The 22,969-nt window shown below is 47.5% G+C and overlaps 6 protein-coding genes across 7 annotated transcripts; 5 read left to right on the top strand and 1 right to left on the bottom strand.

The window, feature by feature from the left end:
- Positions 1 to 2,701: 2,701 nt before the first annotated feature.
- GL218_07428 (uncharacterized protein) lies at positions 2,702 to 3,913 on the top strand (the record flags this gene model as incomplete). The annotated part of the gene is made up of 2 exons (XM_033584183.1): positions 2,702 to 3,543; positions 3,610 to 3,913. The coding sequence occupies 2 exons, from the start codon at positions 2,702 to 2,704 to the stop codon at positions 3,911 to 3,913; spliced, it is 1,146 nt and encodes a 381-aa protein (XP_033432567.1).
- Positions 3,914 to 8,123: 4,210 nt separating this feature from the next.
- Positions 8,124 to 9,893, top strand: GL218_07427 (uncharacterized protein; the record flags this gene model as incomplete). The annotated part of the gene is made up of 1 exon (XM_033584182.1): positions 8,124 to 9,893. One exon carries the CDS (start codon positions 8,124 to 8,126, stop codon positions 9,891 to 9,893), a length of 1,770 nt encoding a protein of 589 aa, XP_033432561.1.
- Positions 9,894 to 11,097: 1,204 nt separating this feature from the next.
- Positions 11,098 to 12,053, top strand: GL218_07426 (Protein SCO1, mitochondrial; the record flags this gene model as incomplete). Its single annotated transcript, XM_033584181.1, has 2 exons — positions 11,098 to 11,550; positions 11,637 to 12,053. 2 exons carry the CDS (start codon positions 11,098 to 11,100, stop codon positions 12,051 to 12,053), a joined length of 870 nt encoding a protein of 289 aa, XP_033432562.1.
- A 613-nt stretch (positions 12,054 to 12,666) lies between these two features.
- GL218_07425 (putative CDP-alcohol phosphatidyltransferase class-I family protein C22A12.08c) lies at positions 12,667 to 14,008 on the top strand (the record flags this gene model as incomplete). The annotated part of the gene is made up of 2 exons (XM_033584180.1): positions 12,667 to 12,875; positions 12,940 to 14,008. The coding sequence occupies 2 exons, from the start codon at positions 12,667 to 12,669 to the stop codon at positions 14,006 to 14,008; spliced, it is 1,278 nt and encodes a 425-aa protein (XP_033432563.1).
- A 1,387-nt stretch (positions 14,009 to 15,395) lies between these two features.
- Positions 15,396 to 18,224, top strand: GL218_07424 (Choline kinase; the record flags this gene model as incomplete). 2 transcript variants are annotated; one of them, XM_033584179.1, is made up of 3 exons in its annotated part: positions 15,396 to 15,510; positions 15,919 to 17,360; positions 17,415 to 18,224. In XM_033584179.1, the coding sequence occupies 3 exons, from the start codon at positions 15,396 to 15,398 to the stop codon at positions 18,222 to 18,224; spliced, it is 2,367 nt and encodes a 788-aa protein (XP_033432565.1). The 2 variants fall into 2 exon arrangements, with proteins under 2 accessions (XP_033432565.1, XP_033432564.1); XM_033584178.1 differs by lacking the exon at positions 15,396 to 15,510 and having other exon boundaries at positions 16,473 to 17,360.
- Positions 18,225 to 20,075: 1,851 nt separating this feature from the next.
- GL218_07423 (uncharacterized protein) lies at positions 20,076 to 20,603 on the bottom strand (the record flags this gene model as incomplete). The annotated part of the gene is made up of 1 exon (XM_033584177.1): positions 20,076 to 20,603. The coding sequence occupies one exon, from the start codon at positions 20,601 to 20,603 to the stop codon at positions 20,076 to 20,078; it is 528 nt and encodes a 175-aa protein (XP_033432557.1).
- Positions 20,604 to 22,969: the final 2,366 nt, after the last annotated feature.

Below are 22,969 nucleotides of genomic sequence, written 5' to 3'. Positions count from 1 at the left end.
TCGCCTTCCGCAACACAGTGGAAAGAGGATAATGCCGACAGCCGCAGCAGCTTTGTAACCTCTCGACTTTTGTTCGAGGGACCCAAAGTCTCGGGTTTACGTTGATGTTTGCCGGACACCAGCGCAAAGCAACATTCGTCAGCGTACGTGTTAGAAATATGGAGGTCGTGGTCGCTATATGAATTTTCTATCTGCAGTATGTCAATATTCCAACGTTTACTAATGTTCGAAGACTTTTTCAGCTGTTGTCTGCTGCTAAAATTATTACTCCAAGACAAGTGTCGGGGAAATACATGGCTCGATGGAGTTTGAGGCTCTCGTTTACTTTTTTTTTTCTTTCTTATTAATGGGAACCGGTCGTTTCGTTTCTAATTGACTCGAATAAAGCAAAATATGGAGATTAGTACGAGATATGTGAGGCAACACATTTCGACTAACGTTTTATTTGACAAGTCGTAGAATTCGTATAAGAGTTGTATAAGACGATTTACAAGTCAAATTGAGTACCTAATGAGCGATTCGCCGAGATAGCCTAATGAAAATATGGGTACCTCCTATGAATATGGATATGCTGTTAGTGGAAGTATTAGGTACCTAGGTACGCAACTATCTGCACTCTGTAAGTGCAATTGTATGGATACCTAGGTATCTTATCCGTATCGGTACCTTTAATCGGTACCCCAGATAAGCAAGACCATATGCAGATCAAGCTTTTCCCCCAGCCTTATTGCTTCCAAGAATATACCGATACAGTAACGCCATCCCCTAAAAGGCACCTCCAAGTCAATAAATCCATAAAGGCCACAAGGATGAATATGCGAACACCCTTTAATATTGCATCTCACTTACCTATATAGGTACGCATTTAATTCGCCGATGATCCGATTGCACCGCCACGAAAATCTAATTACCTACTTTACCAAGTGAAAAAAATGTGGGAAAACTCCTTTTATTAGTTTTATTGTATGAACAGATAAGGGGTAAAGTAAAACTGGAACTGCTTGGATTAAACTGGATTAAACTGGATAAGATTTTATGTTCGTTACGCAGTATGTTAAGTACCTACATATGTACCTAAGGTAGTAATACATTAGGTACGATGCGCGTCATCAGCGGTTCCCACGCTTTCTCATCTGCCAATACATACTTACATACTACATACATACATGCATTTTTAAGATAGGAGTTTTGGGTCTTGGGAAGCGGTCCCGATATAATAGGGGAGAGAGAGGGGCCGAACTAAACACCGTTGAATTCCCGAGAGCTTACGGACATCCATTTACCGCCCCTCTCTAACTTTCGTAACTAAAGCAGTTAATAGGAAATTGCCGTTCGATACGAAGCTTCGAATTCTGCAATCAGCCCACATCATGCACATTAAAAATAAAAATACTTACTAACAGTTTTATTTTTTTCTTGGGTCTTTCTTGGGTTTTTTCTTTTAGGCTGGGCATGGCTCTAAAATATGGACACGGAATGCTAACCCAGTTAAGATCTCTTAACTAGAATCCATGAAAACATCCAATCTTCTGGTTGGCTGCCTGACTCCCAGGTCCTGAACTACGGGGTTTTCGGGGTTACATATAACCAATTCTCATATCCAATACCTAAACGCTGGTGTGGTAATTTCAGGAAGGTATCTATGTATCAAAAACTACCACGTCAGCCCCTGAGCTATTTTCAGCTTCAGATCGTCACGTTATCTTAAGAACCGTTGGATAACTTGACACTTAGAAATCTGCAAGTCACATATTATTTCAACAACTAAGATATTAACAACAATAATAACATCGTCGTCATCATATCATCATCATCCTTTATCTACGATTAGAGACATATCGCTGAACAGATCTTAGACGGCATGGCATGGCATATCTCCTTTTACCCTAACAAGCGAACTGGAAACCCCTCCACAACATGCAGGCGCCATCTTGAGAAGGCTAGTCCCTCGTATCCAAAATGTGATGAAGCCGGGTCCCATCGTGGCCAGCGGAGCCGCTAAGGAAGCCCCGGCCCTGCATCCTCTTGAATGGGCACACTTCCTAATTGGTTAAGAGTAGGGCTAGGCACCGCTGTCGACAGGCTGTCAGCTCCCCAATTCGTACCGACGAGCTTACTTTGTATGGTTATGATATTCGATCCAAGTTAGGATCAGACTTCCCCCTGTTTTTCTGTGCGAAATCTCCGCTAGCATCCCCTTAGTCTGCGCCACAACGATAGTTAATCTCGTATGCTGGCACAGCACAGTCAGCTCCTGACTCTCTTCTCGCACCGCGTGGTCAAACGACAAGATGCCGTATTACCTAGATGAAGGTAATAGTTACACACCAATCCGGCATCTAAACGTACCACCTCTGACCGCAATGATTCTCGACCCAAGGGTCGGTATAGAAGCGTGCACGGCCAATTCCCCCCATTCCATAGTTCCATAGGACCGGGGTACGATGTGTAGGCTTTCTCATCCATACCTACATGCACCATACTACGTAGTAGTCGGCAACTCACTCCACAAAGGGCTCTAGAAGACAATGAATGGACCCGCAGCTAGTCGAGTGACTGAAGAGGGTATATAACCTGGTAGGCGCCTCAATGGCAGCTTGGCTTAGGCTTTGCTTCCTTAACGGTCTCGATCGTCTGTCACTCGTTATTTTTCCTATAGTCATCGTATATATATAGATATATACGGTTACTATTCGCAACCATGAAGGTCTCTGTCGCTCTTTTTGTATCGGCCGTATCAGCCGCGTCGATCCCGTCCGTCCAGCAAGGTCTGCCTCTCGACCACTTCGGTCAGGTCCATTCGATCTCCATCGAGGATGCTATCGCCAAGATCGATCTCCTAGGGACTAACTTCAGCGCTCTGCCGATCTCGACCAAGGCCAAGGAGATCCTCCATGATGTTTTCGGCCTCTCCAACGACGAGAAGATGAGCACCGCGAGTGTGGCCAGCACCGCTGCCAACGGCGACTGTGCTAACCCGGCCATCCGCTACGAGTGGGACAACTACTCCTCCTCGGACAAGCAGGCTTTCGTCGATGCCATCCAGTGCTTGATTAAGAAGCCCGCCTCGGGCAAGTTCTCCCCGGCAAAGAACCGGTACGAGGATTTCGTGCGCCTGCACCAGTCGTACTCGCCCAACATTCACAGCAAGTCTACGACTCAGCAGACGCACAAGTTCCTGTTGTGGCACCGGTACTATACGTGGGCTTTCGAGCAGGTTCTCCGCGACGAGTGCGGTTTCAACAGGGCGATGCCGTGGTGGGATGAGAAGAAGTGGGCTGGAAAGTTCTCCCAGGCGACTATCTTCACTTCCCAGTACTTTGGGAGCCTGCCCGGCCCCAACAACGGTGCTGCCGTCTGTATCAACAACGGAAAATTCGCTGGCCTGCAGCTAAGTCTCGGACCCGGCATGGCTACCAACAACCCCCACTGTCTCCAGCGTGCCGTCAACGAGCAGACTACTACTCAGACCGGCATTAACTCCTGGAACGCCTGCATGTCGCGAACTTCGTACCCCGACTTCCACAGTTGCGTTGAGTTCACGTGAGTTTATTTTCCTGCTTTTTGAATATCATTTATACGCTACCTAGTTTCTAACATTGTATAAAGTTTCCACGCTCAAGGTCACAACGGTGTTGGCGGTCTGATGGCCGATGCCATTGCCTCTCCCGGCGACCCGGCTTTCTTCATGCACCACTTGTTCGTAGACTATGCGTTCCGCAAGTGGCAGATCGATGATGTATCGCGCCGCACAAGCATCAGCGGGTGTGCCGACAGCGCCAACTGCTCGCCGTTGACCATGGACACCATGGTCTACATCGGCAACATCTGCGGCTCCAAGTGCCCCGACCTCAAGGTCCGCGACCTCCTCAACACCCAGCAGGGCCACTTCTGCTACCGCTACGACTACTAAGCGCGTAGCTCTTTTTTCTCTCCCCGTGATATGAACAACCCACTGTACCTAGAAAACACTGCCATGGCTTAGACGAGGGGTCGGCGCGTGCCGGACGCAAATAAAGATACCATCCAACTACCAACTACAACAACACACATCTACCTGACTCACGTATATAGAAACTAATACTATTGTAATTAGACAAATCTACCTCTAATGTTCAATGGCACGACTCCCTCACGCTACTGACTCGACGTGACATGAATATCCCCGTAGACTATACTGAACTCCTGTATGTAGCCGCACTAGTTTTATCGTACATGACATGACCCCGATAGTCTAGTAGGCATGTTGCGTTCAATTAATCTACAGAATCCCGATGGCGAGAATGGGAAGAATGACGCGAGCAAGCAATGCTAAACGTATCTATCTAAGTGGCTAGATACGAAGCGTCGTACCGAGTATAGGTCTGGCCCATGAACAACACATATATAATTACCTACATAGGCATCGTACAACGTGAAGTCCTAAATCACGCGCTGCATTCGTTGTCTAGATCTTTTCGGTCATAGGATGCGAGGGCTACCATGCTTACCTATTTTTAGAGTTGCCTTACACGGCGTCCTGTATGTACCTATGCATGCTTGCTTCTAACCGCCGTATTAGGCATGTATGTAGTATCAGGATTACGACTCAGGGTTTCTATTCCCCGAAGTTGCAAATTTACTATCCTATGCAGATCTAGTTTCACGGTTATTAGGGTTATAGATATATCGCTGTTTCGAGCTTTTCTATGTATGTAGGTCTTTTTTTGCTGGTTGATTGAAGGGTCCTTGACTGATCCTAGTCGTATGTTCTGGAATCATATTTGCTTTTGGCGGCTCGATGCTCTTCGTATTACTCTCGGTGTATGTATGCCCATATGCAGTAAGCACAATACAAAAGAAAGAGAACGCCTACCTATGTGTGCGTGCCGTCTCGGCACTCGCCCCTTCGTAAAAACGGTTTCCCGCTAAACGAGAAAATACTTTCAACGCCATCTCTTAGTAGTGATGTCTTGGCCTCAAACCGATCAGGTGGATATCTAAATGACGTTCTGGAAACCTCGGGCTTCCCGTATTTAAAAGATGATGGCATACTAGATGCTAGCGTTGATCTATTAAGCGAAACCGTCGACGGATCCGGTATATTCCCATAATTTTGGTATGAAGTCGAAGAAGTCATCTGACATGACAGATCAACAGCTTTGAGTTTTCTTGAAAGAACAAGCTCTTGTTGCTACCCCGCCCTGTTTGCCACGCACCGACGTTGACCCTATGCTGAGCTCAAGCTTAAAGATCATAAAACCTTTGTTGAAGCTTCTGATTGGTCAATTGCTTAGAACTATAACTTTTAGGTGGAGGGACGGGTCGTCCCATGTTACTTTCGATGGGGTTCTATGTAGACAAAGGATGTCTTGTAGCTTTTGGTGATGAGCTCATCGAGTCTGTCGTCGATCTATGTAATTCTTCTAAGTTTTATACATATATTGTAGTAGAGCCATTAATGCTGGGATAACCATTTGTAATTGCTGCAGCTCTCAGCTTCTTACCATATACTAAGAGCACACTATGCAAATTGTGCATAAGTTAGTGCACCGGTTCCATGGCATGGCGACCAACTTAGGTACATACAAGTACCTTTCCGTTCCTAATAGCCGCCCCTTTTACTGCTAGAGTAAGCTCAAATAAGATTGTATGTTCGAAACTGAGGCTATCAGGCTGAATATACTTTAAATGTCTTTGGATCTTCAGGAACCAACCGAGACAGATGGGGAAACCTAGGGTAAATATCCAAAAGATCCTTGACGGGATGGGTGGGTTTTAAATGCTAGGGTTGGTGTGCATCCAGCTTTTTGGGACGATCTCAAGCTTGTAAGCGTTTGGTGAGTGGGTTTTCTCTCTACCAGTGCCTGCATGACACTAATAAGGAATGTTTCGTCACCAAGCTGCCAACGCACACTTCAATTTTTTTTTTACTTCAACCTTTTCCTTATGACATTCTCATGATGTTGATGACAGAAAATGTTCCGGGTATCCTAGCCCCCACCGAGTTTTATTTTCCTGCCTTGCTCCCGTCTCCTGGGTATTATCACTTCTGCGATATTAGTGAGAATGTGCACTGTGCGATGAAGGCTGGGCAGATCAGGATTATTGCGGCGTCATAGCCCTTCCCCAGCTTTGCAACTATCGCGGAATCCTCGAGTTATGTAAAATTACCTAAGGTACCCAGTTCGATGATGCTCATTGGAAGAGATATTGGAACTCCGATAACCTTATCGCATCAAGACGAGTATTTTGATGCAGTCGAATTCTGACCAGTCATCTACCGAGTATTGGATAACCAGCTAGAAAGTTCGTCCAATGTAAAATAGTTGTTGAAGGATCCCAACGGCGAAATCAAGTAAATGCATGTAATCCTAGGACCACCGTGAATTTGGACGTCTGCGTGTGATATACATATTGGGTCTTCATACAACAAACGACAAACGGGATGATGTTATGTGTTATAAAACAATGATGAAGGGAACCTATTGAAACAAGTAAGATATTAAGAATAATCTCCGTGTCACCTCTTTTAATGTCTCTTAATACTACAGTGATAATGATGCAAGTCTATGCAAGTGCAAGACCAGTTGGAAGTTGGGAACTGGAAACAGAAAGTGGACCGTGCAGAAAGCGGAAAAGAAAAGAGGTAATCATCTCAAATCGTACCTTCTAAGTCGTGTGTCGTGTCTTAATGTCGTGTCCAGAAGGAGCGTCTCTTAATCTTTAAGCCAGCTCTTTTCTTGAATTTTACTTTAACAATAAACCATTGAAATGCAAACATGATAGCAAATACTTCTTTATTATTCAAGTATTCAAGTCCCCTAATTATATCATTCGCTAAGCCTGCAGCTATTCTAGCGACAGGGCGGCGCTGGCGCTGCTGTCGCCGCCGGGTTTGCATGGTAACCATAGGCGGTGCATTTTGGGCATCCGGTTGCTAGGATATTTAGGAGGGATGCGCTGGGAAAACAGAAGCAAAACAATTGTAAAAGATTTCGACGTCAACATTTACGATAATACGCGTTGCACTCCTTTTTTTTCACGATTAGGTTATTCACCGTCTTCACGTTTGAAGACCGCCGTTACGCATCCCCGCCGACCGGGTCGTCGCGATTATATCCATCCTCAAACACAAACCAGCCATCTTATATTTTCCACGTTAGCCCAGCCTCCCTCTTTACAACTTTCATCACCGATCTTACCATCCCTCACAACAAACACCTTCCCCCTTGAATCTGGAAGTACCAATTCCTATCTCCGCTTACCTAGAGATACCTACTATACAATTCCGCATACTTTTCATTCCCTCATTTTCCTCCTCGACTAAGCCCAGCCGCCCTGCTGTGTTCCTTGGTCGTACACATCACTTGCCTACATACATCTGCACATCAACCTAAGTCTTGCAGCCGACCTCTCATATCTCCGCGCTACCTAAATCGAGGCTGAGGGTTTGGCTTGTTTTTTTTATACGGTTTTGGTGTATAGCTAGGACGTATTCTTTTTTTGCGAGTGTCTCACCACAATTGTGGTGACTACTCAAATTGTCGAACTCGGCTTCATATTGCGCTGGTGGGGAACCGACAGCAAAGTTGACAGAACTAAAGTCTACCGCACCTTACGACCGTCACGACCGTTACGAATTTTCTACGCCAACATACCAGCGCCAGCAGCACGGACTTCATCAGCAATCACCTCAGCAACCTACGCCAGATCGAAGATCGACAGCCACCCCTTCTTCTATTCACCGACTTCGTAGGACCCCGCGCTTTTCGGTTTCGCCTATTTCCCAGCCAGACGCGCAACAGGCGCGCCAACAAGTCAATCGAGTTACTGTTACTCTCGGGCCTCAAGGGCGATACGTTCTAGCGGGTGCTGACCAGCAAGCTCAGAGAGACCGTCCAAAACAGCCTAGACGACAGCTTTCCCAAGGGAATTTAAGTCACGATTCCGAGGCGACCTCAAACAGCCCTCCCGAGCCACGTTTTGAGGCAAGGCAGTCTATTCCAGACCCGAATAGACCCGAACCGCACCCAGCCCTTCGCATCTCGAAGCAAACTCACAGCGCTATCTTATATGCTCTTGAGCAAACATTACGTGGCCCTAGAGAGATCTCGGAAGACTTGGTCGAGCTATATTCGCCAATGGCCGATCTTATGGGAGGCAGAGGCCCTGCGACCTCTAATGGCAATGGCGCCTCGCCTGCACGGCCTACTACGGCGCGAGCAGCCGTCGGCTCTCCTTCCGGAATAAGAGGTCCTAGGATAATTATGCAGGAGAGAGCTGCGCGAGAAGCCGCGCGAGAACGACAGCGCGAAGAGCAGGAGCGTGAACGCCTAGAGAAAGAACATGCCGAAAGTGAGATGCGTTTGCTAGAAGAAGCAAAACTACGAGAAGCGGAGCGAAAAGATGCGGAGCGCCGAGCTGCCGCTGCTGCTGGCGCTGGCGCTGGTACTTATGGACCCGGTACCGTCCCCGTCGGCACTGATCCCACCACTACCCGGCGACCGGCGCAGCCAGCCGCGCCTGGTCGCACGACCATAGATAATAATACCCGCCAGGCGGGACAATCGCGAGTTCCTGCGGCAGCCCAACCGTCGCAGTCGGCGCGACACGGGCGAACTACTTCCGATACGCAGGGAGTTCCCGGTACCTCTTCCGGCCCTAGAGTAGCCGGTCCTTCTGGGACCCAACCCCAACAGCAGCAGCCTCCTCAGCTAGGCGAAACTTCGACAGCTCTCGGACGAGGTAGAAACTCATTTCCTCATGCATTTGAGCGCTGGGAAACTTTATCAGCTCATTGGGAAGGCCTTACTAGCTTTTGGATCCGTAGGTTAGAGCAGAGTGCGCAGGAGATAAGCCAGGACCCTATCTCTCAGCAGCTATCACGACAAGTGACAGACCTTTCTTCTGCAGGTGCTAATCTGTTCCATGCCGTGGTTGAACTGCAACGCCTACGGGCTTCGTCGGAGCGTAAGTTCCAACGCTGGTTCTTCGAGACCCGCGCCGAGATAGAGCGTTCTCAAGAGGTTACTGGTATGCTCGAGGCGGCTCTCGAAGAGGAACGCAGGAGCAGAGCCGATGCGATTCGCGAAGCCGTCGAGCACGAGCAAGGCACCTCCAAGATGCAGAAGCAGATAAATGAGCTACGCAAAGAATTGACCATTTCTAAGGAGGAAGCGAGGCGCGCGTGGGAGGAACTTGGACGACGGGAGCAAGAGGAGCGCGATCGCACTATGTCCTTACAGCTTGGTCAACCCACTATCGTTGGCGGTGTTCAGGTCGTCCCGATGACGCAAGGTGTGGGCCGCGGCCACTCTCAACGAGACCCTCGCTCTTACAACCAAACGGAGCCGGCGGATTATGCACAATCGCATACCTCGCCTAGCGCTGATCGTCCTCAGTACTCTCAGGCCCCCGCGGTTAAGCCAACCCCGGCTTCGCGTGATAATAATCCCGCTTTCCAGACACCCTCGTCTGTTCAACACCAGCAGAGCTACGGTTCCGAAGGAACCTACAGCGAAGGTCAGTACATCAATGGTATTGTCAATAGCGCAGCGAGAAACCCCGTCCGAGACACGCAAGAGCACAATCCTTCTACACGTACCAATCCAACCCGTACCCATGCTTCACAGGGTTCTGACGTTGCAGCAGAAGAGTTCGAGACCCCTGCTACTCAGCCGGCCGTCTATCAGCCGACCGGCGCGAGTTCTCAGCAGCAACAGCAACAGCAACAGCAACAGCCGCAGTACTCGGCGGCTCCGGATTATAGCGGCGCTGGATACTCGGCGCCTTGGGATGATATAGGTAGTGCTCCGCGTCACCATCACCCCACACGCCTGAGTGACGTGCTCGAGGAAGAGGAAGAACGGAGCCGTACCAGCGCGAGCCAGAGTCAGGTCAGCCGGCCTTAATACTTACATGGTACCGATCTCTTTATACGGATTCAACTTGTTTTACAACCTGAAGTCACCGAGATTGACATGCATCATCAAATCCTGTTCTTGTTTCCGCAAAATTCCAGAGCCGTAACCACGGATCTTTTGGAGGACGACATCAAGCCGTTCGCTTGTGTTGGCATACTATCGGCGTTCATATGGGATTTCCTAATAATTTGATGCCAGCCAAGACTTCATCCATTGATGATTTTACCTAGAGATTCTTTTTCTTCGCTTCCTCCTTACTAATATCAAGACGAAGCTTTTCCTTCGGCGTATGGTGGCATTGACAAAGATGGATGCAGCTGCGTTCGCCGGGGTTTTTTTTTAGCAGAGTATGGCTAATATTGAGTGGTGAGGATAGTGTAAGGAGTGTACGGGAAATGGTCTTGGTTCGGCAGGTGGGCATTCTGACGGCATTTGCGAAAAAAAAGAAAAGACTTGCGACTTGCATTGGGCATTCTATCTTACCATTCACTTCAAACACTTGACCTTTGCAAAAAGGTATTGATGATTGATGGATGTTTCTTTTTCTTGGGAGGGCTTTACGACCCCTATCGGACTGTGCATAATGAAAATGAGTTAATAACGTCGGTTTCGTTTTCGGTTTCGGCAGGAAAGAGGTGGCGAGGAGAAGATTCAAGGACAGATGAGGTTTTGCCTTAGTCTCCCTTTCTGTAGAGAAACTGTACGAACTGGCTCTTGTAAGTTATAATAATAGATGATGACAACGGAATGCAATTTGCCGTTGCGGTTCCCCTCCATTCCGGAACGGTGTACTCCAGTCTTAGCATCCTTGTTGAACGAAGAGGTTGACATAGGTTACCAGCCAATCCGGCTTTGGAATTGAGCTGTAAAGACCTTAAAAGTAGGGTTGTGCTACATGTATGTACTTGAGCTCTATAAGACTCGATATAACATTTGAAGGTTGGGTAGAGACATGGACTGCTTCATAGGTACATTAGGTACCTAGATGTACCTACCTCCTAATGTGGCTGAAGCTACCTCGACATGGAAGCGACATATCTAATCGGCTAGATGCCAAGACCTCCATCGGAACCGGCCGATAAGGTTCTCAACTGACAATTTGTCGAAGCTCCATACAATAATTTTTGAGCTGCTTGAACAGTCTAAATCAAAAGGCAGACAAGCAACCTGTAAGGCGCTGGGGTTTACAAAGATGTCGCGCTCAATAGCAGCTCCGCAACCGCTCTTACGATCTCTTCTGCAAATCCGCCCTCGGACACAACAATGCCGTCGCTTTCTCTCGACATCCCCCTCCACTTCGACATCCTCCCCGCGACGACCCACAGCAGTGCTTTCGCACCCTCAGCAACAATGTACAACTAACGCCCGACCCCTCGAGCAGCGACGTTATAAGGCGAAGACAGTAGAGGAGGCGCGTAGTAGATATCGGACGGGGCCATTCTCGTGGAAGGCAGGCTTGCTCTTCGTGCTCACGAGCGCCGGGCTCGTATGGTACTTCGAGTATGAGAAGCAGCGCATGCAGCGCAAGCGTGTGGCCGAGGCTACCAAGGGTGTCGGGCGGCCGAAGGTTGGAGGGGATTTCGATCTAATCGATCAGGATGGGAAACCATTCTCAAGTAGGGATTTAAAGGGCCGACATTCTCTGGTGGGTTTTTATTACCTCTGCTAAGAATATTAGAATTGGTATAGAGTATTGGTATGAGGAATTGCCGGCTAACTTCCTATCTACAGGTCTACTTCGGATTCACCCACTGTCCAGACATCTGCCCGGAGGAACTCGACAAGATGGCGCGGATGTTCGACCTAGTCGAGGAGCAGTCGCCCGGAGCTATGACGCCTGTGTTCGTGACATGCGACCCGGCGCGTGACGACCCTAAAGTGCTCAAGTCGTATCTAGCCGAGTTCCACCCGCGGTTTGTAGGGTTGACTGGCACATACGAACAGATCAAGGACATGTGCAAAGCATACCGTGTCTACTTTAGCACGCCGCGAGACGTCAAACCTGGTCAGGATTATTTGGTCGATCACAGCATTTACTTTTACCTGATGGACCCCGAGGGCGACTTCGTAGAGGCACTAGGACGTCAGCATAGCCCCGAGCAGGCGGCGAAGGTTATATTAGATCATATAAAGGATTGGAAGAAATAGGGGAAGAAACGTATGATTCTGAGATACTCCCTTACTTAACCTGTGATATTATCTACTTGATTGATACTATGATGTATCAGTTCTGCCCATAAAGGCGTGCTTGTGTATATTATATAGACAGGAGTAGATGCGCGAGCTTGGGCTAGATAATTCACCTCTACGTTGTATAAAGATCACGATTAACAAAATATCATATTTGCCTTAAATATAAGATACAAAGTCCTCCTACTCTATTACACCAATGAATGTTCAATAACTATCTACCTCCTATGTACCTTGTATGTAGGTATCTATCTATCTATTAAAGGTGATCGTCATTAATTGAATTTATCGAGTTGCACGGGCTCCGAAATGGAGCTCCGATAAGAGCCGGGTCTACTTATTTTGATAACGCATTGGATGGAATGAATGAGTCGAACTTACCCAATTTATTACAGTGATCAATTTAGTTTGTGTCTAAACTTACCTACACTTACACTACTCACCTCCTATTCTACCGCAAGGGAATGTGGCAATTGTGACGGTATTTATAATCTAAGTGAGTGAGATATGATTTGTAGGTAAATTTACCGGCCGGTTCTTAGTGCCTTTCTCCCGCTTCTCATCCTTCACAATGAAGGCATTTCGCGCTCGCCCATTTCTCGGCGGCGCGGTGTCGGGCTACATTCCTTGGCCCCACTCAACTACTCGAGCACCGTCATGTCCGCTTCGGGCTATTAGTAGTCCTGTGCGATCGTCTATACGACCCGGATCCTTTGTCGGTCGTCCCTATAGCATCGATCATAAGGCTCCTAAACCACCGCCTTTCGCTTTTGCCTTTGAGTAAGTGAGAGAACGGAGAAGAAGATCCTTGGTCCTATGGACAACTGGCTTACACAGCTCCTAGTATCGATGGCGTTCTCCTCCATGTCGCAAAGCCGATCCCCGGCGCGACGCAGACTTTGGAGTTCCTCCAGAAGCACAACATCCCATTCATTTTGCTGACAAACGGCGGCGGCAAACACGAGACGGAGCGTGTGGCGGACCTAAGCGCCCGTCTTGGCGTCGAGCTGTCTACGGATAACTTCATCCAATCGCACACGCCCTTCCAGGAGCTAGCCCACGGCGGCGAAGGTGGCCTCCGCGACAAGAACATTCTCGTCACGGGTTCTGACGCCGCCAAGTGCCGTGTCATCGCGGAGCAGTACGGCTTCCGGCACGTCATCACCCCCGCGGATATCCTAGCAGCCCACCCCACAGTCTGGCCCTTCGACCCGCTCATGGAGGAACTCTACGCAAAAACAGCACGCCCGCTGCCGTCGCCAAACCCCAAAATCGACGCTATATTCGTGTTCAACGACCCGCGCGACTGGGCCCTCGACATCCAGCTCATCCTCGACCTGCTCATGTCGAAAGACGGCGTCCTGGGGACCTACTCCCGGCGCAACGGGCTCAAAGACCTGCCCAACAGCGGGTGGCAGCGCGACGGGCAACCGGCCCTCTTCTTCTCGAACCCGGATCTGTTCTGGGCGGCGGGGTATCCGCACCCGCGGCTCGGCCAGGGCGCGTTCCAGGCTGCGATCGCGGGGATCTGGAGCGAAGTCACGGCGGGCGCGGCGGAGCTCGAGCGCGTTACGATTGGTAAGCCGCACGGAAGGACGTATGGGTTTGCGGAGCGCGTGCTTAACGCGCATCGGGCGAGGGTTCTTGGTTTAGACCCGGAAGGTGGGAAGCAGGGGCAGGGGGTGTTGGAAAGGGTGTATATGGTGGGGGATAACCCGGCGAGCGATATCCGCGGGGCGAACGAGTACGAGAGCCCCGAGGGCACGGAGTGGAAGTCGGTGCTTGTGCGCACGGGGGTCTGGAGCCCGGAACGAGGGGGGGATCCGGTGTTTAGGCCGAGGGTTATTGTTGATGATGTTAAGGGGGCGGTGGAGTGGGCGTTGGGGCAGGAGGGGTGGACGAGGAGGATTTGATGAGAGGTAAAGGGGTTGAGAGTAAGGGGTAGTTTGAGTACCTAATGATTGTAAGTGACTATAGGTATAAGTACAGTTATGTGAAGTTGCTTGCCGGATGAAGCTATAGAATTGTGTGTAAAGGTTGAGATTAGGGAGACTATGGTTAATTTATATTTACATATCACGCTACTTATGGGCTTTAAATGTATGTGTTATTATAATGACTTTTTTCCACTATTACTTTTTTCACTATAAGATTATTATAGATAATTTGTTTAGGGGTATTTAAAATATGAATATTAAACATACACTTATATTACTATTGTTAATTATCTAAACAGTTATTTTAAAAGTCGATTGGAATTAACTCCTTGTATAGGTAAGTTAGGAGACTTTAAGATCTCTAATGTGTATAAATCACTTGTATATTAAGCAACTCTATAAAATTAATATTATACTTTCTTAACTATAGCTGTTAGCTTACTTGAATGGTGCTACGCTTATTATATAAAACTCACATCTTACATCATTCTTCGAAATTGAAATGAGTAACAGCCCATTCAACTCGTAAGTTGAAATATTATACCCAGTAACTAGCTCGATTCATTAGCTGTATACCGCTTTTGAGGAGTTATGAAAGAGGTTCCACACAGCTAAGCTGTCAGGCTGTAGACAACCTATCTATGTGCGTATTATTACGTCATTCAAGTCTAGCACGTGCACCTACAAATACGTCTAAGAGGTCGGACGAAATATAATTCTAGATCAATACATTTCAATGTCAAGAAGCCCGATAGCCGGTCAATTGTAGTTTCTTACCGCGGCGTTGTTATATAAGTTTTCTAACATCACCTAGCTGTTGTTGTACAATCTAGATACCTTACTACCTACTATGTAACGGAATTATTTACGGATAACTAACACACTATTACCTATCCTTGGAACGGAAGCAACTGCTTTTCGCAATTAATTTAAGGTTATCACAAGGGTACATTCCCTGCGACGTATCCTGCAAGGGGTTCCCGGTACTGCGGATTCGCGACTACCCGATAGCCCTGGCACTTACCCTATTTGACAATACTTTTTTGTTATCATTTTCTTGATATGCGACTTCTTATCAGTTCATATTCTTCGGTCCTTCAGCCAATTCTTCGTTAACAATCTTTCGCATTCACTTTTGAACCCTCGCAAAATAAAGCCTCAATTCGACTAGTGAATCCTAAAGCCTGTTTGTTTCCCTATTATACTAAGTGGCGTATATCATCTGATCTTTATCTTTTATCTTTCGACAAAAGAAGCCTATTTATTACTAGCTTTCTATAGTCTAGACACACACACACACACACACACACATACACATACCATCATCGCCCCCTGCCCCTCATTCATTTGGAGATCTTTCGACATGTCTACGTCTACACCGATCCTCACGGGCGAGGGACAACCTCTTCGGTCTGTCTTAAAGCAGGACGATGACCTGGATAGGCCGTCTTCCCAGAATACTACTACAAGTACAAAAGGTTGGTCAATTTAATTATTTAATTATCTTTACGCTTCACCGTCGGGAGCTACCATGTCTCTCATGTCCTTCGTCTTTTCACTAAGCCACCTTGTCGTGTGAGTTCTTGATGGTAATCTCTGTATTACCTTGCTACCTAGAAGGATGCTGCATATGCAGCCCCTTTTACTAGAAAAAGAAATAGGTAGTCCTAGACTAGAGAGTATCTTGGTCACCGAGCTGGAGGATACATGCATGCAGGCGCCAAGCGTCAACTAGGCGAGGCTTGATGTATAAAATAATAAAAAATAATAAAAAAAGAAATTGACGCAGGTATCCGTTCGTGGAAGCCCATGAGGAAGCTCTTATGTACTTTCTACTATCCGCAAAATTTCTCCCTTACAGTCACACTATGCTTACTCTATCTTAGCCGTACAGATAGCTGAACCTGAACCAATTCAGGACAATTTAGAGGAAATACACCCTAAAAGACAATATTCAGCTGGACTTGCGAAACGCTTGAGCGGCCGTCCACCTATGTTAGACCACAACTCTTCTAGGACTTCACTCCAAAGTCAGAACAGTTTAGAGCCACAGAGTAGCCATACTAGCAGCCAATCCCCTCATCCTAACCTACAAGATGGTGGTCGTTCGCATTCTCATCATCACCATCACCAATTAGATAGGTTTGTTGCTCAGGTTGCCGATTGGTTAGAGCATGAGCGAGTCAAGAAGCAAAATAGGCGGTCGCGGAGGGTTCATTCGAGTAGGCGGAAACATGCCAAAGATGATGCTGACAAAACCGATACGCAGCAGCCGCCCGAGAGAGCCAGGGCGTACTCTATTGATTCCCAATCCAGTGACACATCTTTTGAAAGGCTGCAAAAGATTGTTGACGATGGCATGAGTGCTTTGGGTCTCAATGGGATCCCGCACTATAGCCCAAAGTTTGGGAAGAAGTTGTCACGGAAAAGATCCATCACTATGCACCGAACGATTTCATCTGACACAGAGTACCATGACGGCGATATTTTGGTTCCGGCATGTGACGCAGTTCTCGATAATTCCAAAACATTGGGCTATTCTGGGGGCAAACCTTCTTCCACGGATGACATTTCTTCTTCGAGCAAGAAAGAAGAGAAGGAGCGGAGAGCTTGGATCACCTTCAAGAACGAAATCATCAAGCTAGCTCATACCCTAAGGCTCAAGGGCTGGAGGCGTGTTCCTCTGGATAGTGGAGAGAGTATCGATGTGACGCGCCTTAGTGGAGCTTTGACAAATGCCGTCTATGTTGTTTCTCCGCCAGATAACATAACGACGATAGGCGAAGGATATAAGAAAAACCCCGCGAAACTATTATTGAGAATTTATGGTCCCCAAGCCGATCAGATCATTGACAGGGAGAACGAATTGAATGTGCTGAGAAGGCTCGCGAAGAAGAAAATTGGGCCTCGTTTGTTGGGGACATTTACTAACGGCCGGTTCGAGCAATACCTCAATGCCGTCACTCTTACAGCAGACGATATCAGAGATCCAGACACGTCGAAGAAAATTGCTAAGAGAATGAGAGAGTTACATGATGGAATAGAACTCCTAGATAGAGAAAGAGATGGCGGGCCTATGGTTCTGAAAAACTGGGATACTTGGCTCAATAGAACTTCACGTGTGATCACCTACTTGGATCGAAAAATCCTCTCCGGTAACCCTGGTCCCGTCAGGAGTCCAGCAGATACGTGGAAGCTGCGAGGTCTCGTCTGTGGAGTTGAGTGGGCGGTATTTAAGGAACTAGTGGACAAGTATCGGAGATTCTTGGTCGATTATTATGGCGGCTCCCGTGCTATACGAGAGAGTCTGGTGTTCGCACATAGTGATGTAAGAGCATATATCCAACTCAATATTCTGAAATGACATACTAATCTATGGTAGACTCAATATGGAAATATCTTACGCATCCGGCCCGACGATAAGATGTCACCTTTGCTTCAACCTAATTATGAACACAAGCAGCTCGTAGTCATAGACTTTGAGTACTCGGCTGCCAACACGAGGGGTTTAGAGTTTGCAAACCACTTCACGGAATGGTGTTACAATTATCACAACGAGGATGCCTCTTACGCGTGCGACACGACGATGTATCCCACGCCGGGAGAGCAGCGTCGTTTCATCCGGGCGTATGTCAACCACCGGCCCGAATTTCCACATCCGGGTGCTTCGACGCCGAACCTGACGCCCCTAGCGACTCCGACTTTACAGCCCAGTACGCCCGGCCTAGTAGCTACGAGTCTTGGCTCCACAAGCTCGATCCGGGAGTTCATGCTGGACTCACGTGCGCCACCGGGCGGCTGGAAAGAAGAGGATCGCCGCCGCGAAGAGCAGGCCGACACCCAAGTCGACGCATTGGTGGAAGAGACGCGTATCTGGCGCGTCGCAAACAGCGCCCACTGGGTGGCTTGGGGCATCATGCAGGCCAAGATACCCGGGTTCGACGAGAACGCTACAGATGACGTAGAAGGAGCCGTACAGTCGACAGCTGTGGCAGCACCGGAGGAGGAAGTAGGCGATGCGGCTGAATTCGATTACCTTGCGTACGCACAAGACCGCGCCATGTTTTTCCTTGGGGACTGCATCAAGATGGGCTTGATCACAGAAGAGGATCTACCCCAGGAGGTGAGAGCGAAGATCAAGTACGTGGATTCCGAAGAACTGTTTGTTGGTGGTGCGATGGGGAAGAGGTAGCTAGCACATATATGATTGAAAGGGGGTGTGGCAAGCGATGTATTGGCCTTGGAATGCGCGTTCAGCAGACGGACAGATAAGCAAATATACTGGGCTTTTTCTAGGAGAGGGAACAATACGGAAATAGTTTAGGTGTGGTACAAAACCTATTATCTAGTAGCGAGCAATATATGCTTACCCAGCGTATCTAGGTACTTGTCGAGTAACGAATGAATTCCAACTGAAAAATAAAATAGAAGCCAAGTGTATTATATCATGATTCTTTTGAGATGTCTTAAGACTTGCTCATTTTATCATAGTAGATAGCATAGCCCATCATCACATCCCCAAGTATCCAATCCGTATATCCCACATCTGTAATAGTCCACCATGTCCTCAGAAAACATCTCTCAAGATACATTTGTTACGATCCCCCCCTGAACCCCGATATATCAGCACATATCACATATCCATAACGCTCCGAAGGACTTACTTGATACTACGTCCGGTAAGCACTACATGCATCTGCACCCATCAGCCTCATCCGTTACGCACTCCGCTCCGAACGATTCGGGAGGAAGTACGGTATTATACTAACTATTACTATGGTACATACCTACCTACGATACCTACATCTAATTCATATATAACTACCTGGTTATATATATGTAGGTATATATATATAATTGTGAGGCACCTTACAAACAAACAGTCGCGCAATGTAACCCAGAAAGAGAAAATAAATGTCAAAGTCGGAGTTGAGAAACATCATCATGGATGTATGGTAATTTAGATACCCCCGGTCCCCATTCCTGGTGTCCGGGAATCCTTCTCGGGGAGTAAGTCGGTGTCGAGTACGTAGCTTTTATGTACACCGAAACAATTCCCGCAAAGAGGTAGCTAGGCTGGTTGACTGTCTGATGGCATCTCAATACCGGTTATTCCGAGATATTCACGATTTCCCTCTCCAGCTGTGACTGTTTGAGCAACTTATTACGCCCGTTATGTTTTGACACAAGGTAAAGGGGTTTCTGAGTAAAATATATAATATAAATATCATAATACCACTGATGTAAGCCACATGGCATTTACCCCTAAAATCTCACACAACAACCAATATTTCAACAACAACAATAATAAAGAGCCCACGGATAACGGAGCATTTCTTTTCTCCCAAAGCTTTTCGGAACAAACATTATCTGTATACAGAAAAAGGCATATTTTCAAACAACGAGCCCAACCAGAGGTATCTTTCCGTAGTAACGACGCGCAGCCAACGATATGATATAATATAATATGACAAGAGATATACGAATAGATAAATAAAAAGTATATAAGCAGGCTTTGCTCGCTTATTCGCAGGGATATCCAATCTCGTGACGAAGGGGGTATTGTGAAGAAGAAAATTAGTACAAATGATAAACGGCAAGAAAATACCAACGCCGTAGAAGTCCCTAGAAAAAAAGTAAGCCGTGAGGCTATCCCCTTCTTGTCCAGCCGCGAGGCTCCGTTCATCTTCGATAAGTACGGTATGAGAAAGCAGTAGATATTTTGTTTTTCTCCGTAAAGCGTGTTTCGTCTCATCGACAATGCCTCCCCGAGGCGGTGCTATGGTTACCCGCCGGTGCGTCCGAGGTAGCAATCGACTCAGTACCTCGGTCGTTTCCCCATAGTCGTGTGACCTTGTGCTTCTAATTCACCCGTGCCATAAAATTTTGATACCCCTTTTCTCTGCGTCCAGCAGCAAATTTTCCATTAAAGACTGTAAATCGAGTAGGCCTTGATGCCCTTCACCCTTTCGAAGCGGAACTGCGTTCTAATATCCCGATCCACGGGATAGCAGCTAGGTTTTCTCCATCTTAATAATTATTTTTAGTGTCTATGTCGGCGACCGGAAGAGGCGCCTTCTTGTCGATGCGAATGGCTGTGGCGGTGAGAGTGGTGATGATGATCTCGGCGTGATGCGTTCTCGAGTCCGCGTTCGAGATTCTCGACTCGTTGTCGGTAATCCCTTACGATGTCTCTAATGTGGGCGATGCGATCAAAATCGAGCTCAAGTTCGTCGATCTGAGCCATAATACCCTGAAAGCGCGCAATTTCAGCATCGGCATTGTCCACCAGGTTGCCTGCGTGGTCATACTGCTGCATAGTCACGACGGAGCTCTGTTCGCTGAGATACTCGATGCGCTGCTGGATCTGCTGCATCAAGCGGTCGAGGTGTCGTGCTAGCGCAGCGAGGCTAGAACTATCGAGAAGGAGGCGGCCTTGAGAAGAGGCCCGACTGGCAGCGCGCGAGGAAGAAGAACCGGCCTGAGCTTGGTGGTATCGGAGGAGATTTATTTCCTCTTCGGTCAGGCCCAATTGCGTGTCCTCGACGGCATTGGCTTCTGTGGACGGCATGGCTCTGCCGTATGAGGCGACGTATTTACTCGTGCGTCTACTCGTGCGTCTGCGTCTGCGTCTGCGTCTGCAAACTCGCTAGGAATCGAGCGTTGTGTAGCGTCGGTAGGGCAGGGGGTGAGAGCACGGCGGTGGTAAGCGGGGAGGATTCGGATGCAACGTCGTGTACTGCTGGTACGGTAGAGGTTGCGACACCGTTTTGTCAAGCGTCGTGTCGGCCGCGACTCGCGGCTTCATTGTCTCGAGATGGCGAAAGGACAGTATCGCAGCTTAGTGCAATGGCAGCATAACAAGATTGTGAGTTGTGAGGGGAGTCTGGAAGAAGTCTGGGAGGAACTCGGTTGGACGGGGGACTCGAAGGGGAAACTCTCTTGGAATCTCGAAGCTGGATAAGGGTTGGCAGGGTTTGTAGAAGATGGAGGGGAGATGGACGGCTGAATTTGGGACGGGCACCCTGTATCCAGGTTCTTTTTTTGAAATTTGGTGATACAACCGGCAAACGACCTACTCCCTCTTCGTCATACTATCTACCAGAAAATCTACCACACCCATACAAGGAGACCTTGTTGCTTTTACTCGGCGCAATCTGAATCCTTCGCGGGATAAGACAAGGAATGTTAGACGGACAAGACGGACAAGCCGTGTTTTGGCGGTCAGCTGCAGTAGTTTTCTGTCTTCTTCGTTTCCCCGCAAAAGAAAAAAAAAAGGGTATCCTCAGTTGTTTACGAAACGGTGGTCATATCTTCCTTCGATAACTTTGTGTTACCCTAAGATGGGAGCCCGGGGATGAGGTGATGAGGTGGTGAGGTAATTAAGAGAGTTTGAGAACCGAGAAACAACTATGTAACGTAGAAGTGAATGTAGATGTAGACAAGAGCTAAAGGTTGTCGTAAGTTGGTTCGACGTTTTCAAAAAATTAAAACCCTTGTGAACTGGCGGGGCCAATTGTAACCTGGGCCATCGGAGCATTTAGAGAAGATCCATAGGTCACTGGTCTAAATAAATATCGACATTTTTCAGATTAGCATCTCTTGAATGTTGAATAACCTACCAAGTAAGACCTGGTAAGTATTGAATATTTCAGGACTAATGTCCCACCTGAGCCGAATTGCTGGTTTCCCTTATCGTTACAACGCGCCAAATGATACAAATGGCACGTTCCCCTGCGTTGAAAGGGCATGGATCTCGCGTCGATCAGAGGTTGAGTTAGCGCTTATAAGCAACCCATGAGCACCCGTGAGCATTGGGAAGAAAGATGGAATCGTGTAATGAAATTCCATCTCCGAGCTTCCAATAGCTCAGTAAGAGATTTTAAATTTCCCCTGTAGTTGTAGAATTGCCACTTTTATTTTCTTTTTATTTAACGCACTGCCTCATTAATAAGAATTTATGGGTAGAAGGTGGAAAAGTTGTAAGCGAAATGTAAAGTGTAAAGTGCAATAATATTAATTCTTGTAGGGCTAAAACTCCGGCTGAAGTAACGGTATAAATAAGGTTAGAGGTAGGTACAGTTGGTACAGAACCTTATGAGATATAAGGTAATCGCAGTGTGTACCTTTTATTTATCAGTGGAATTACCGACGTCATAAGTTCTTAATATCTTTCTAACATGTACCAACATTAAAGTGCCAACATTAAACGTAAAAGTATCAACGTACTACATAACAAGGTCCAACTTGAGCCTCATTGACATATCGACATAATACATAAAATATATAATGGTTACCTTAGTTACCTACCTATCATCCTCTCGGTCATCCCTCTGCTATAGCACATAGGGCTTAGACTGACTCGGCTTCTCTGTCTAGTTAGGGTCTGCATCGCGTCTGCAGTTCGCTTCGCATATATTAGGCCGTGATCTACAATGCATTGCAGAACTTCCCCCCGGCATGTCTCGATCGAGAAGCGGGCGTCAAACCTCCGCCATATTCATAGCAACAGCAGACTAGATGTCTACAAACCTATCTAGATCGCATTGCGCAGTTACAATATAGACTTAGGTTACTGATTTAGACCACTAACGAGGAAGAATGCTCGGCCTTGAGCTACATCGCCCGGAATCAAGGGCCTGAAGAGATTTGGAGGAATGAAAGGCCCTGTAGCTCGTACGTTCTCATCGCGACATCGTAGTTAGATCGCACTTATAAAGCTGCAGTGTCCCATCATGCCCACGCGTTCTAGTCGTAGAGATGAAGGAAACGCCACAGACGTAAGACTCGGACACTTCTTCTCGATAGTAACGTTGTCCCGTCAGCGAGATGTTACTTAGGAAGCTTCCATGCCTCTTAGGCCTCTGCTCCTTAGCCGCAGGGACAATTCTCCAAAACGGTCAAGTGAGAATCACGGATTATCCTGATACTAAAATA

This window comes from Daldinia childiae, assembly GCF_008694065.1.
Source record: "Daldinia childiae strain JS-1345 chromosome Unknown Scaffold9, whole genome shotgun sequence".
NCBI classification, from domain to species: Eukaryota; Fungi; Ascomycota; class Sordariomycetes; order Xylariales; family Hypoxylaceae; genus Daldinia; species Daldinia childiae.
This window is presented reverse-complemented; position numbering and strand designations above follow the sequence as displayed.